General features: G+C 33.9%; 1 protein-coding gene across 1 annotated transcript in view; it reads right to left on the bottom strand.

Moving 5' to 3' along the window:
* Window positions 1–4911: 4911 nt before the first annotated feature.
* Window positions 4912–16575, bottom strand: part of LOC108364382 (Kv channel-interacting protein 1) — a 35411-nt gene continuing 23747 nt past the window's right edge. Inside the window, exons 2-7 of the mRNA XM_017618052.1 lie at window positions 12158–13348; window positions 8822–8891; window positions 8562–8632; window positions 8258–8452; window positions 5462–5710; window positions 4912–5394 (exon numbers count right to left, since the gene is read on the bottom strand). Of these exons, the coding sequence (XP_017473541.1) occupies window positions 5582–5710; window positions 8258–8452; window positions 8562–8632; window positions 8822–8891; window positions 12158–12313 (621 nt within the window). The 5' untranslated portion in view covers window positions 12314–13348 and the 3' untranslated portion in view covers window positions 4912–5394; window positions 5462–5581. The remainder of the gene's footprint in view (window positions 5395–5461; window positions 5711–8257; window positions 8453–8561; window positions 8633–8821; window positions 8892–12157; window positions 13349–16575) is intronic.

Here is a 16575-nt window from a genome sequence, read left to right as displayed (position 1 = left end):
TGCACGCCACCGAGGGCAAGTTTGAATCTTTGCTGAAAATTGGGCAAATTTACCTCAATTTTAGACAAAGTTTGAAACTTATATTTAAATGATTTATATTGTAGAATGAACGAATATATTTATAAAAGATTTACGATTTTTTTAATGAAAAACTATGAATATTTAAAAAAAAAATATCTATTCGGAAACTTTTTCTAATGGGTGTATATATTTCTTAATTTTACTAATAGCTTATACACTTAGCGTTCGTTTAGTTTGATAGTTTACTAAGTAGCCTAGATACACACAGTTCTGGAAGAATTTTCAATTCAATTTCGTTTTTTTTTTATTCATTTAATTCAATATTTGCCTAAATGGAAGGATAACAGTTAAGTATTTAGTTTGATCATTTACAGTGTTTATTTAAATTTCAAGCACATTTTTTAAGTCTTAGGCAAGCGAAAAAAATTGCAAAAAAATAAAAACTTTCGTAACGTCCAAGCAATTTTTTCTTGCTTTTACATATTTAAAAATAAATCAAATCCTCTTGTAAATTCTCTGCATCTGCTGATAGTAAATAGTATATGTATGTGGTACGTAAATATTTGGATTAATGGAAAAATTTTTCAAAAATATGAACCCGCTTTGATTGTCCATTTCGTCTTTTTAATACGAGTTGTAGTAATACATATGCCAACAACAGCTTCGTTAAGTGGTAAAATTTTCACTAAAAATCAGAAATATTTTAAATTCATGCATTTTGTATTCAATTTAGTGGATAATATTTTTTGGCAACTCTTCAGCAGCAAAATGTGTATTGAAGCGAGCTGCTTAAACACGTAATGTAGAAAAGAGAAGGAAAATGCTAACACTCAAATCCCGCTGCTGTGTCTCCATTCGCGCATTCTGGTAAGGTGGGCAAACCAACAGCTAACCCGTGTGGAGCGTTTAGTCATGTTATAGAGAGATGGCTACGGAGGAGAAACTCCGACTTATACCGTATAAGGGCCCGTTAAAGTCACCACCAGTAGTTCAATATTAGTTGAGTCTATCTTGAAGAAATAGGCTCTCTGTATAAATGTTTATTCCTGTAAATTACTTCCAGCAACGTATTGTGCGCTAGGTTTGGGATCCACCACCTAAAAAGAGCTTCAGTGAAAAGGCAAAAAATGGCAAAAAAGGCAAGGTACCTTTATTCAACTGCTGGATATTTTCGTTCAATATAAGGCTGGAATTGCGGTGTGCGAGACAAGGCTGCATTGAGTACGCAGCGTGTGGCGTTTATTGCAGCTTCCGTTAGACGGCGCATAAATTTAGTGAATTTGTGATTGGGCGGAGACTAAAACACCTCACGGAAGCAAAAAAAAAAACAACATTGGCCTAGTTTATGTGCCCGCCTGGCCGGAGAAGTTGGACGGTGATACCAAAGAGTAGTTTCAACGAGTGCGTAGAAATAGCACTTTTACGTTAGGGCCAGCATAGAAGGGGTATTTAGTCCTGCTGTCGCAAACTTCAGTCGACATGAGCAATACCTCCGACAACAGCGTGAGGCTGATCGCTTTTGCCGCGGTATGGAAAATGGTAATTAGTAATACACCAGCATTGAAACATCCACAAAGCCACTTGGGTGTCCTCTGGACGAAGAATTAAGAATCAAATTGACGTGCGTTCCACACGATTGGCCAACATCGCATTACGGATAGGCAGCTAAAGTCCGCATGCGCGTCTCTGCCAAAAAAGAACGTGCGCCAGGACAATGCAAGGAAGGTTGGGTATAGGCGCGTTTGTAAAAGTACCTGCCTGCAGAAGGGCCTGACCGTAATTGGGATGAATAACTCGCAAATTAAAGAGGAAATTCCCGCAGTTTTTTGTGTATCGATCCAAGCCCCCAAACGGTTCTAATGCCAAATTTTGATACTAGGAGTTGCTATTAGGCGATGATAGTTACTTGTAAATTTCGATAAATGTCAATAAACCATTTAGGGTATTCACAGACCTTCACACAGTGGGACGTGCTCATATAAGCTCACTCAAACCCCATGTGGAATATGGTAAAAGACGACGCACTGTACTGGTATATACTGTCCGATTTTAATATAATTCGGAGTATATGCTAGTTTTAACCAGAAAAGCATACATCTGAAAGCACGTCACAAGCGGTCAATATTTACGTCCACCAACAATAATTTCATGAAATTGGTTGTACCTTGCTCTTTTACCCCACCTTGCTCTTTAGGCCCACCTCCTATAAATCTTTTTTGGCTCCAAGTAATAAATTTAATACATTTTCACGTATGGAAATTTTTTGTTGGTAATTTTACTTGTTCTCTTTCCACTCTGCCTCAATGAGAACGAAACAAAAATGTGCTGAGGTTATATCCACTTTAAGTCTATGAAAATTTCGTAGTGAGTGTTATAATTTTTCGGAATTTCTCTTTTTTCCATTGCGTGATTTGCTTACTTAGAAAAATTTTTTATTGCGGTGTTAAAATCAAGCTACATATTGATTAAAGCGTTTCTTGCTTAAAAAAATCGGTCATTTACGTTTTAATAGTGGGTAAATATTATTTTACTGTTTTTTATTTTGTATTTTTTTGCTGGTAACATTTTACAAAGTAGTCAGTGATGTGTGTATTTGTATGTGTATTTCAATATTTTTATTTATCATATTTTGCTCAGGTATTGCTTACAGCTTCGGTGGAATTTGGCTCCATTAAAGTGAGTGAAAAATTAGTTGAATTTTTAATTAAAAAAAGATAAACAATCCCAAAAGTATTGTAGATAAATACATACTACATACTTAAAAACATATACTTCTTCTAACTGTATATTGTTTGTTTCTTATTTTTGTAAAATATTTGCTGTTCATTTATTATTTTTTTACGTGTTGAGTAATTTATTTACCCTTTTACAATAAGAACACTCTATAAGCTGCATTTTACCGTCAAATTCATTTTGTATTTTCCGTGTATGTATGTATTTGGTTTTTTTTTTTATATTATTTTCGCTGGGCGTTCGGTGCACGAAATTCATGTTTTGTGTGTTTTCATTTTTTACCTATAGTCTATTATGTTCTGTTTTTTTTTTTCTTTATCTGCGTTTGAATTTCTATTTTATCTGGCTATTAGGTTAATCCTTGTTTGTCGTTTATATTTTTGCTCTATTTTATTTCAGTATGTTTTTTAGTTATTTTATTTTTTTTCTGAATTTCTGAAATGAAATTTCAATGTATTTTCAGTTCTTACAAATAGAGTTAGTACATGCATAAACCTACATACATATGGACTATTTTTGAGAATTTTTTTTTCCAGTGTTTTTTTTTATGTCTGAATGTACTTATGTATGTAAGTAAATACTTAAATGAAATCTTAGAAATAAATTGCCTTTGGTATTTCATTTGAAATTGTCATTCATATGTTTCGGTTAAGGGTTAATTGACCGGAAATACAGTAATAACAGCAAAAATTATATTGTAAGTACAGTATATCATGTATTCGTGCGAGTGTGGAACTATCTTAGTTGGCAGATGTGTTTATGATATTAAGTATTTACTAGTTTTATGTACATATTGCCAAACTTCATGCGATATTTCAAATTCTGTTATATAAAAGTTTTAACTAAAAATTTAAATTTTTAATAAAATCAACTTTTTGCAAAATTTAAAGCAATTTTTTTTAACGTACTATTGTCAATAAAGTTTTAGGAATGTTTACAATCCAACAGCGAGATTTTGAAAGGAAAGATTTGCTGAGAATATTTGTGCAGGGTTAAGACTTTGCTCCGATCGGTAGATTTACTCAAAAAAAAATTGCGATCAGATATGCTTTAAATAAATATTTTTTCTAGCAAAATCTCAAGAATTGCTTTTTTAAGTTATTATCAAGAATAAAACATTTGTTTATTGTTCTATTTATTTTTCTTAAAGTCCTACGTGTAACCCAGGGGTAAAAAAAACCTTCGTTTTTCCTCCAATTTTTGCGAATAGTGAAATATCTCTGTAAAAATTCTCATACAGAATATGTGAGGGAGAAGAGAAAATGGCCCAGTAAATTGTATTCAGAATTTAACCGACAGTTTTTGGCTGGCTTAGTACTCGTTGATTATCCTTAAGCAGGTATCACACGATTTGTGCATTTGTACATTTTGGCAATCACAGAGTGGTGTTGCCTAAACATTTTTATAGAGAATGAATTCAGCTTAATAAAAGAACCCCACTCTGTAACTGTCAAAAGGTACAAATCTGTACAGATGTACAAATCGTGTTATCCCTGCTTAAGCTTGCCGGAACATATCAGTGTAGGTCTTTAATTTCAAAATCTCACCACAGCAAACTTAAAATTAAACCATATTAAGTTGCCTGAGAACTTTCAAATTATTTATTAAATTTTACAATATTTATTAAACACTAATATACTTTCTTGTATTTTCATGACCTAGGTTCAATTATTTTCGCTTGAAAATCCTAAATACTTTCTTTTTCGTCTTTTCATCACACTTGATTTATTGAATTTTATTGTTTAGCATTCATTTCTATTAAGTACTACTATAATTATTCAATTACCATACTAAGTATATTTGTTACTACTGTTAGTATTTGTCAGTAAAGTAATTCTTGCTCGGCATCCTGGTATTACACTTTCACNCTTAAAAACTGGGTTTTCAGTAGCCACTTACACAAAGTCTGAAAAGTGGTAAAACAGTCTTTAAGTGAACAAAAATGTAGGTCCGTAATTTATGTCCAGTTTACGAAACATATAAGTATGCCCACTTTTTCAATTGCCAAAAATTTATGACAGTTATTTGAACAAGTTTTTAAATATCCAGAAATTTGTTTTAAATTTATAAATAACCCACATTTTAAGTTCAGCTTTTAAATTACACCAAAAAATTTTCACTCATGCTTTTAATGACCAAAACTTTATGTCCAGTTAACACTTTCAAGCATTCTTAAAGCCTTCAATTGTCAAATTTCAACTCTAGTGTCACTACATCTGCTCTAAATTTAAGTTTTATTTACATATTTGTCAAATATGTGAACTCGCATTATGTTTGATTGTGTGTGTGAAACATTGGAGCAATCAATTCTCATCTTTTGTAAATACTAAAAATTGTCTATGCCTAATTTCAATTTCCTTGAATTTCAATTATTTATAGTACATATTTTTGTCAATAACATTTACTTTAGTCAATTACTTTATTGTAATTACCAACTGAATTACAATGTAGATTTTGCAATCGCCAAATTCGCTTGCATGGCAGGATAATATTCGCAGACGCATATTCACGGTCAGACATTACCATTTCATGTATGTATGTACATCGTTTGCTTGCGAGCCGATCATTAGCTCTTTAATTAACTTTATAAATTTGCTCGTAATTTTACGTGTTCTTATTTTTGTCTAACGGCTTACTCGCCTGCAAAATAGTATTCAAAAATTGTATCAGAAAATATTGAACTAATTTTTTACCTTCAGCCACTTACCTGCGGACTAACGCTGGCCTTGCGTACATTCCTGCCATTTTTGGCTTGGCTTTCTCAGAGATCTATAAGCGATATAACTTCTTGATTATTCAAAATACTCTCGAAGTCACTCTCCGACCATCAGGGATCCGAGTGAAAGACATGAAAAGAATTCACTATGGTTCGGTTGGTGAGCAGACCCTTCATCCACATTTCGAAATTAATGTAGCCAACATTGTGTGGATCAAATGAACGGAAGGTGCGTTCCAACTGGGAAATAAATAGAAGATGAAAAGAGTTGTAGAAAACTGGAAGGTTAAGTACGTGAGATCATTTTTTTTTTTTAATATTGTGTTCTGCCACATAAAAAGTAACTTCGAACTAAACGTGCCTCAAAAATATTGATCGGGTACACCCAAATAGACTACATAAAATGGGGTAACACTTGAGATTAACCTAGGCCTTGCTATAGCTATCTCCCCCACAGCATTAAAAAACCATAAGCCCAAATTCTTGGAGCGCCTTGTTTACAAAGTAGGACATTGCCATAGGAAGTGGTGAATCAATCGCTCTTCTTCTTCATCCCAGAGGGAGCTTGTTGGTATACGCCATCCGTAAAGCATTGGTGCTATGGCACGGTGCCCTCTGATGACGTCAGACTGCAGGTTTGTTTAACATCAATAATTCCGCAGTACGAGCCTTATTGATTCTCAGCCATACGAATCTTTGAGATCTCACAGTCGTGATGTATTCTTTAACCCTCCTAAGTAGATAAGAAATCGGTGCCACTCTTCGGTGGACAACGAAAGCAAGGGCGCTTACGAAAACAATGGAAGGACCAAGTGCAGAAAGACCTGTCCGCACTTAATAATAATAATAATCCCAACGGTTTTGCACTCCTTTCCCGCCCATCCGCACGAGGGATGCAGTCCCCTTGACGTACGGAACCACTTGAGTGCCTCGTGTAATTCAAAAGTAGTTTTGCAGGCTTTCAGAAATAGGGGGCAAAAGTGCCTTGATACACGAGAGGGAACATTAAAGCTAACATCAGCCAGAAGAGGCAGACTTTAAATTGAGCCTGCCAGTAATTTAACTATAAAAATTATACCAAGCATTTCTCTACGACTGACAAGTGTAGCAAGGTTAATAAGTTTCAAGCGACTCGTATAAGGTGGGATGAACAATTGCCACAAATTCGCAAAGGAGAGAGGCAACTGGCGAAGCTTTTTGGTCTCAGTCCAAACCGACAAATGTATGAAGTGCCATATAAGAAGAAGAAGAAGGTAGTAGGGAGTTATCCACCCCGCTAATTTTCGTTTCCAGGTCTTATCAACTATTTCGTTCATTTCGATATGGCTATGTCCAGGAACCGATCAGAAGCAGATTTTGACGTGATTCAATGAAGCTAGCAATCCACAATATTTTAAAACTACTTACTTTCAACTTTACTACCTTGGAAGCTAATCTTTTCTCTGCCGCCTAACAGTCAACGAATGTAAGTGACGTTCTCTGACAAAGACTTACAATTCCGTATCCCTATAGCTGGCTTCATATTCACGTACGCATCCTTTTATAAAGCCCAGCCTCGAACGTATCGCTTCGGAAACCGGGCGACCTCGGGGGTTAATTGCTCAGCCTTACCCGGTTACAGTAGATCTTTGTACGATCGGACGACCCTCTGTTTTCGCCACCTCTCCTTCAACTTGGGCTGTGGCACTGAATAACTTTTCTATGGATGAACTAACCAAAGTTAAATGAACCGGCAAGCCTTCAGCGCATGCCCCGAGCTTCCTGTGCCCTCAAGTAGTCAGAGTACCACCCTGCGAGCAGCGTCTGTTGAGCTTTCTCCAGTTGGTCAAAGTGCCAGCTTGATGATCTGTAGTAGCATTAAGGAGTTAGACCGAGCACACAACTTTAAAATCACCCACCAAGTCCGACGTATAGATAGCCGTCTGACCATCTCACCGATAAAGAAGGATCACGATGACTTCGTAAAGGTGAAAGTATACATTCTATTGGCGGTAGAGGATACACCAGTAAAGGCACCGAGAGAAGTCAAAGCACTCAGAGGCGGTACTCGGGCCTCTGTTGTGAAAGCAACAGATCAGAAGATCATAGGTGTCATAAATGAAAGCAATAAATAAGGCAAGTTCCCTACGCACCAATGGAAGTAGAATTGTGGCGCTGTGTAAGATAGCAATCGACACAATAGGCTAAGTGTACTCAGGATGTCGTCTTAAAGTTGATGAGCCTCAAAATATCTCGTAAGGAGCCAGGGAGAAAGACGAGGTACCATCAGACCCTGCGGATGGCGTCTTTAAAACGGGAAAAACGTCCTTTAAAATTGTAATCGTTCGACATGCTATTCATATCCCTGATAAACTAAAAACGTGCATTTGTTAGGGCTTAGCTCTATTGAGCCATAGTGTGATAATCTTAGTACAATATCTTAGGCAACAGGTTAATTTCAAGTAGTTGCGGTTTTCTAACGGAATCTTACAAATTATTATACTTTAGATTTATAATATTTTTACGACATATACGACGAAGGCAAAACAGTGCGGATTTTTTTGTATGGGAAGTGGTACACCCTAATACACATAAAAAAGTATTTTATTTATTACAAAAATATGTAGAGGATATGCATATAGGATTCGCCAAAAAAAAAGTTAATTCTACCGCGCGACACTAATGAACGATACCAATTGCAAGGGATAGCATTAAAACATGAACTCTTGGAAGTTTTTCAATCTATCTTCTCAGTTCTGCAATAATAACAAACAATCTATAACTAACCCAACTTCCCATTTCCCATACCTGATCTTTGGCTTTTCGATCCTCCTCCGGTTGGTGCGGTCGTCGACCCATTAGCTCGTGTATCGAATGAAATAAATCGCTCATTTCGCCACGTGATATTCGACCATCACCATTCACATCGTACAATTTGAAGGTCCATTTAACTTTGTCGTACACTGTACCGCGCAGCAGTGTTGACAGTATATTGAGAAAGTCCTATTTTGTAAAAAAAATATAGAAAAATAAAAATACAGACATTTCAATAGCAAATAAAGTTAAAATGTAAATTAAAATAAAATATATTTTCCACTACTCAACCACTCACCCGAAAGTTCACGGACCCTGTACTATTCGTATCGAATGTTCTGAACACGTGGTGAGCGTATAAACTGGAATCTAAAATAAGGAACGTATCAATAAGGTAGTAGATATTTATGCTATCGGCATATACTATGTAAGTGCATAACGTACATACGTCTTTAACACAATACCATTAAATTCTTTAGTGTCAAATATCTGGCAATAATCCTTAATCGATAAGTTTGTAAAATTTATACAAAAAATTTTACTTATACGAATACTTACTGCCATGTGGAAAGAACTTTGCGTAGATTTCTTTGAAGCATTCTTCATGCACAACGCCTTCGGGACATTCCTGCAATAAGCAAAGAGAGCAAAATGAAGAGCTTATCACATGACCCGTATTGCAGGACACTTTCCAATGCATAAGCATCGAAGCATAAAGATGTCGTAAATATTTTATGCATTCATAACTTTTCAAAAAGAAACCAAAAGTTATACTAATGGGTAAATGTGTAGATTAGGGTGTTCCAAAATTGTATGTGAAAAAGTAAAGTCGGAATTTTTAAGCTCTCAACCCCTAGAGTTATTCACTACCGAAAAAAAACACGATTTTTTTATTTTGATATCAAAAAAAGTTTAGAGATCGCTCAAAGCTCTCAAAATTTTCCATGTATTTTATATAGAGAAAAAACAACTTTTCCTAGAAATGGTGTAGAATTCTTAAAAATCAACTCTGCAGAAGATTCCCAATAATAGTAGCAATTGTTTACTTAACTTTTTTTCATAGTAACTATAATCTATGGTTCCAACAAAACCGCCTAATAACTCTGCAATGGGGCGACCAATAAAAAATCTTTAGTAAGTCTCCCGAAGAGAACCAGACTTTTCCGATCAAAAAATATTGATTTTCAAGAATTCTATACCATTTCTACAAAAAGTTGTTTTTTTCCTATATAAAGTGCATGAAAGACTTTGAGCGCTTTGAGCGACCTCTGTAGATCTTTTATACTTTTTTTTCGAAATAAAACAATCTTAGGTGGTGAGCGCATTAAAGTTCCGACTTTAGTTTTTTTTTTTGACCACCCTAATGTACACACACATATATGCATGTGTGAGCTTTGCGCTTGTACATATGTATTTGTATGTAAATAAAAGTGTTGTGTTTGTTCGTGATTTTCGATTTAGTAGAAACTTTTTAGTTTTTGATATTTTTGTGAGACATCTTTGCTGCGCCACGCTAATCATAACTTAATAAACTTTTCTATGAGCAAATCCGTGCCAAAATATTTTGAATGCTCGTACAAATTTGTATAGATTTAAACTTTCAGCCACTTTTTTTTAATTATTATAGCATTTTAGTCTAAATTTTAATTTTTCGACCAGAGGCGCTGATTTTCATTCTTTGTTGATAGCTTGATTTTTTTGTAGGGGAAGAGTCTTTAATACAAACAAAAAAAAGAACAATTATAAAAAAAGTATTTTTAAGCTTTTTCACTGTTAAAATTTGATTTTTTTTTAATTCATAATGCAAACTTGAAATGGGCCTGGTTTAGAAAAATGGTATACAGATGCCTAATCTCCAACCCAAAATTAAGTACATAAAAAATTTACTACAATTTCAAATCTATGTACTATAATTTCAAATCTTGAGATTTTTCCTTCCATCTTCTTGTCCAATTGTCTAGCACTTTAAAATATGATTATCGAAGCTAGTCACACCAAGTTGACATAACGAAAGAAATTTTCTAAAGTAATATCGCCATTATTCGTGTCGAAGCCTTGGACCACTGTCTATGTGCTACGTGCATAATTTTTTGCCTCGCTTCAAATTTTTACAGTTTCCTTTCAAAGAGTTTATGCTTAACAAAAAGGCAAAAAAAAAGCAAATATTAAGAACTTAATGATCCATGACACATATGATATATAATATCATGGCACATACATACATACATATTTATAGATACACACATATGTATGTGTATATACTCGGCTTCGATTTCAGTGGCAGCAAATTTTATCGCCCGATAACGCTAAAATCGTTCTTTATAATATTAACAAATAATATTTTATGTGTTCTAGCTATTTGGGGTACACTAGAGTGTGTCGCGAAAAATTATCTAAATAGGTACCACACCGTATTTGAAAACTTATTTTGTGGAGAAAAATTATAGATGTTTTCTTTTACCAGACCAGGTGTTTTTGGGGTTACTGGCCACACGAATCCCAAGTCCGTTTTTCTCCAGTATGTCAGGATTTCTAAACTCAAAAAACCTGGTAGACTTTATTGTATAGATATTGACAAATTTACTTTAATCTTGGTAATTAGGGGTTTTGAAGTCATTGTTTGCAATTATGAAATCAGATTTTCTTCAAAAAAGGCGAATTCAATATGGTGGTAGAATTTAAAAAAAAATACACATATATACTACGCATTTTATGTTGTCTTTTTTTAGATATTCGCCTTTTTTGCATATTGTACCTTTAAAGAAGGGTTTATGGCGAAAAGAAAGCCCTTATTCCTGATAATATAAAAGTTTCAAACGTTCCATATTTAAATGGGCGCCACGTGTATCAACTCACGTCGCCTTGTTTGCTTTTTCTAGCGCCTTTTCCTGCCTCTTTCGCTATTTTATTTTGACTTTTCCAGTCTATTTCGCTATTTTATTTTGTCTTTTTTTGTAGGTTTTTAGGTCCTAAAAATCCATTCCCTGGTAATCAGCAACTTCAAAAACCTATACAAGTACCAAATTTTATAAGAATTAAATCTTTTTTAATCTGACCACCATATTGAATTTTGAAAACCTGAATTCATATTCGTAATCAGAAAAGCCAAAAAACTTTGATATCAAGATTTACAGCCTTATTCTGTATCACGAACGATAGGCAACACGAACGATTCGTCTGCAGAGGAATGCTTCAAAAATTAGTCTGGCGGCATCATTTTAGCCGGTTTAAACGCAACCGAGACCATTGCAACGTAATGTATGAAATGCACAACGAAGACGACCGATAGAGTTTAAAATCGTAATCAGAGAGGTTGTCGTCTGCAGACGAATCGTTTGTTTTGCTTATCGTTCGTGATACGGAATAAGGCTGTTAAAGTAAATCCCTAATATTTATAAAATGTTGTCTATGAAAAAATTTCCTCCCGGATTTCTTAAGTTAGAATAAAATCCAGACGTTGTGGAGCAAAACGGATTTCAAATACATATTAATATTTTTCTCGTGTTAAAATCTGAATTTTATTAATTTTTGCATCAAAAAGCAAAATATCTGGAATGATTAACTTACTTCTCAGAAACTATCAAGTCAATCGAAAAGTGATGTTGAAAAAAACGTTGTTTTTGCTAGTTATTCATTATTTCTCTTGCTCTCCTTATACCTATACATATGTCATTAATTTAAAAAAAAAAGTGATATGCCACATGCGTTTTTCATCATTCATTTTCATCACATACACATGTAATAATCGCAAAAATAAATATAATTTATGCTGAATGTATTTCAAATACATATTTACTTGTTAGAATTAATAAAACAGTGTAAAAAGTCGTAAATCGATTATAGCATATACTTACTTACTTGTTCTTCTATTTACCTATCTCATCCCTAACTTACCGTTTTAAATCCACGATACATAATTCGTATTTCTTGTTTTGAGAATTTCGTTTCGCGATACAAATCTTCGATCGTTACGTTAATCGGCTTAGGCACTCGGGTGTGTTCCAATTCGAAGACAACCTCCTCGATGGGGCTTTCCGGTGGCGAAGTCATATTGAATCAATATTTGTATGTGTGTGTGTATGTGCTTTTGTTTTACGTTTTGTATTTAATTTAAAAAAATATCCCAGAAATCAATGAAGACGGTAGTTAACGCGATAACGCGTGATGTTAAGGGCGTTTGGGTTCAAGGAAAATTGTTTATGTTGCGTGCAAGTTTACACAAGTCGTAATTCGTTAGCAATTAAGTGTTTGCTTAACTAACTTTTTTACAAGCTACTTGGCAAATTTTTTGAAATTAGTTGAACTTTTTTGTTTTTAGTTAAGTGTGGAATGGTGGTAGTTCCGCATAGGAATATGCAAATAACCGGCAAGATAAGTAATCCAGTGCGTTGTACTATTTGCGATTGCTGCATTGCAATCTGTTTTAGTAATTCCATTAAATTCAATTCGCTTGATTATTTTAATGTTGTTTTACACGTTTTTTTGTGGTGGTGATGGTGGTGGTGGTGGTGGTGGTTCTTGTTGTTGTTTTTGCTTTTACAATTCACACGCTTCTTTGTATGTTGTGCAATTTTGTGGCTGTTTTGGCTTAGTTTGATTGGTTAGTTGGTTGATTAGTCAGTTCGCTTGTTGTTGATTTGTTGATTACGAGTATTTAGTTGATTAGTTGGTTGCGGTTTGGCTTGAATCGCTACCACGACGTTGGTAGTGCATTCTTTGGTTGGCCGAAACGGTATTTAGTTGCATAGATAGCAGTTGATTGAACAGAACAGTAGTTGTTCACGTAATAGTTGTTCTTATTGTTGGTGCTAATTTTTTTTTTATTGGTGGTGCATTTTTGGTGTGTTTTAGCTCGATTTGTTGTTGTTGTTGTATGACATTAATTAGGTAATTTGTTTGGTTGGTTGTTTTGTTAACTTTTTGTTTCGGCGGTTTTGAATTTATTTTACAAACTTTTTTTGTTGTATTTACAAACGTGTTAAATACTCATGCATGTATAACAATTTTAATTTTTCTCAGTTTTTTGCTTTAACTTATACGCTTTTTATGATTTTAATAGTGATGCTCTATTTTTGCTGCCAGCAACTGTAATTGATAGAAAAATAAAAACAAGTTATAATTAGCAAGGTGGCAAAAATCGTGTTTTTAAAAAAAACTTTGAATACCCATCAACTAAAAATGTTTGTTCGGGAAGATTTTTGGTTAAGGCGTCGAACCCGTAGAAATGACCGTGGCGGTTTTTATTATAGTAGTAGTATTATATACGGATAATAGGAAGAAATTTCACTTTAGTCGCGCGTAGGATTCACACACCACTTTTTTTGAGGGGACGGATTTGCAACTCGACCATACATTTCAATAGCTATCTTTCGCACTTTACTGCACATTCGCATTTCAAAAACATCAAAACATTGGTCTTAGCTTAAGTAATGTAGAAGATATTAGCGTTACAGTATATGGACTATCAGTACGGTGACCATTCGTACTTTATTTCAAAGGACAGTGCTTTTTCACAATAGGTTGTCCTCTGACTTTATTTATTTGTCTAAAAATCTACTTTGTCCTTTATTTCAAAACTTGACTCACTAGAAGTTGACTCGCAGAAGTTCACTAGTTTTGAACTAGGTGTGATTACGCCCCGACTACTTTATGTACATTTAGCTGAATACTTTTCCTTGGTGCTGTCGCGCAAAAAGTCAGTTTGTTTTCAACTAACTAAAAACTGGTTATTTATAAGCTGACCTTTGTTATGCTAATTAATAGAATATTTCAAGAAGCTTACTTTTTATACTTTTTTTTTAGATTAGCTATTACCTATTAATTGCCATGAACATAGCTCAAATGCACGTCTTCGCGTTTCAACGTATGATTTTTCATTTTTGTTAATGGTTTTTCTTAATTACGAAAAATTAAATGAAAATGGGCCCGTTTCATATAGAAAATAATTAAGGAAAACATTCTAGAGAAGGCTCTTCCGTAATTGCTTTTTACTCCTTCTTGTATATACATGCACTGTTGGAACAAAGTATTGCCACAGCAAATTTTTCACAATATATGCAACAATTTTTATTCTAATATTTTTCCGCTAATTTTTTATAAAAATATGGTTCATTCTACAACAAAAACATAAATTTATAAGATTTTCATGAAAATTTTCAATTTTTTATTACTCTTTTTTTAGAAAACTCGAGAAAATTCAGCAAATTTTCATGAAAATTTTCAACTTTTTGATCAGTTTTTTTAGAATTTTTCTGAGTATGCATATTTGTAGCCCAATTAATTTTATTGTAATAAAGTACAATTTTTAAGTAGCTAGGAAATACCGTTGATTTTTGGGAAATTTATTTCACGCAGCCTCTTCCATACAAAATTTTTTTTCGAAAATATTTTATATGGAAAAAATGCAAAACACCTTAAAAAAAATTCTCGAAAATCAGGGCTGCAAAACTGCCTACTCAAAAAAGTTCTAAAAAATCTGATTAAAAAGTTTGAAATTTGCAGAATTTTGCAAAAGGAGTTATATTTTTATGTANTTTTTATACAAAATTGGAGGAAAAATATTGGAATAAAAATTGTTGCATATATTGTGAAAAATTTGCTGAGCCAATACTTTGTTCCGGCAGTGTATATTTTTCTTTTTGTGCACAAGTTTTTTTTTTTTGTTTTGAAAGGAATATGGTGACAAAAATACACATACATAAATATACATATGTACATATTTCTTCAGCTGAGCCCTGATTGACTTTTATATGTTGTATGACTTTGAAAGCAATTAAAAGTTAGCCGTAATAAGTGGTCCAAAAGTTAACTATTTCAGTAGTTGACTACGAAGTTCCCGTCAAGGACATGTGTACACATTCACATGCATATTCTAACAAATAGCAAATTTAAAAACAATGACATGGAAAATTTGTGTTTATCTTCTCAACATTGTTGAATCCTGCTGTTTTTGCGAAAGCATGAAAAAAAAACATGGCTAAAACTACGACGAACAACAAAGAGTTATGAAAAATAGTAGTTTCATGATTTGTTAACTGAAAAAGAAAAACTAAACAGAAATCAACATATGTAAATACTCATTTAGATGGCGTGGCATTGTCATAGTAGATAGCGTAGAATAGTTGCAAATTCTGTTCATATGTACATCTTTAAGTACTGTATGAGTAGGAGATGAAGCGTGAAATCGCAAATAGTTTGAGGCACGCAAAACAATGCCGCGAAGAACTGTTCGTAACCCCCCCCCCTTTTCCTTGGTTAGGCCTGCCACATGAGCACACGCGTTGCATGCTGACATGCAATGCATTAAGGGAGTGCCGCCCCAGCGTTTATGTGCCCCAGTAGGTTATATGAACTATGTATACATAAATATACCAACACACTTACATAGAGAGACATACATATTTATATGTATGAATAAAAATACTACCAGTCATGAAAAAGGCAACATTGGCAAACTAGTCGACAAAACATGAGTAATAGTGTCAAGTACAGTTACTACACACAATCAAGCAAACAAATAAATTGACGAAATAGGTCAAAATCACTTACAATCCAACTCAGCGAATAGATACCTAGTTACCAGCTATACACACACACGCTCAATATTAAAGCAATTCAATTCGAATTGAAGACACTTTAGGTAATTCAAAACCGACCAAACCCACACATCAACTGAGCGTCAGTTAAAGCGACGGCCAAGGCGTTACAAAATGCCAAAACGCGCCTTTAAACTACACCGTTTGACACAATTACGCGCTCAAAACAAATTGCCAAATGTCATTTCATATTTTATTTTTATTTTTATTTATTTATTTTTTTCACTTTACAAACTATTTTTGAAGCATTTAAGCCAAAAGAGGTTCATCCTTTTGCTACATTGACTTTATAAGCCTCGCCAAGGGTTGCCAAAAAATGCAGGCAACAACAACAACAACGGTGTTGAAAGTAATAAAAAGCGTTAGTGCGAGGTTTTACATAAATCAACGCCAATAATTGTCATTTATTTTTTGTCAAATTAAATATTACCAAATGACCTCAAATTTGTGGCGATAAGGCGGAATTGGCAAAATTACAAGAAATGGCTGAATGGCCAAGCAAAATGGCAACCAAAGCCAAATTGGGCAGCTAAGAACATATTTTAGCAGCACGCGATTTAATATTAAGTGAAAAATGATTCAGTTAAATTTGAATCTATATGTACATATGTAAGTGTACTTACATGCATACATACATATGTATTTCTGCAAATGTCCTCTCTGTGGGTTGGATATATGTATAACATAATTTTATGAACTTAATTACCAATTCTTAAG

This window comes from Rhagoletis zephyria, unplaced genomic scaffold (assembly GCF_001687245.7).
Source record: "Rhagoletis zephyria isolate East Lansing unplaced genomic scaffold, Rhagoletis_zephyria_1.1 Rzeph_scaffold_01545, whole genome shotgun sequence".
NCBI lineage: Eukaryota > Metazoa > Arthropoda > Insecta > Diptera > Tephritidae > Rhagoletis > Rhagoletis zephyria.
Note: the sequence above shows the minus strand (reverse complement) of the source record. Positions and strands in the feature narration are given on the sequence as shown.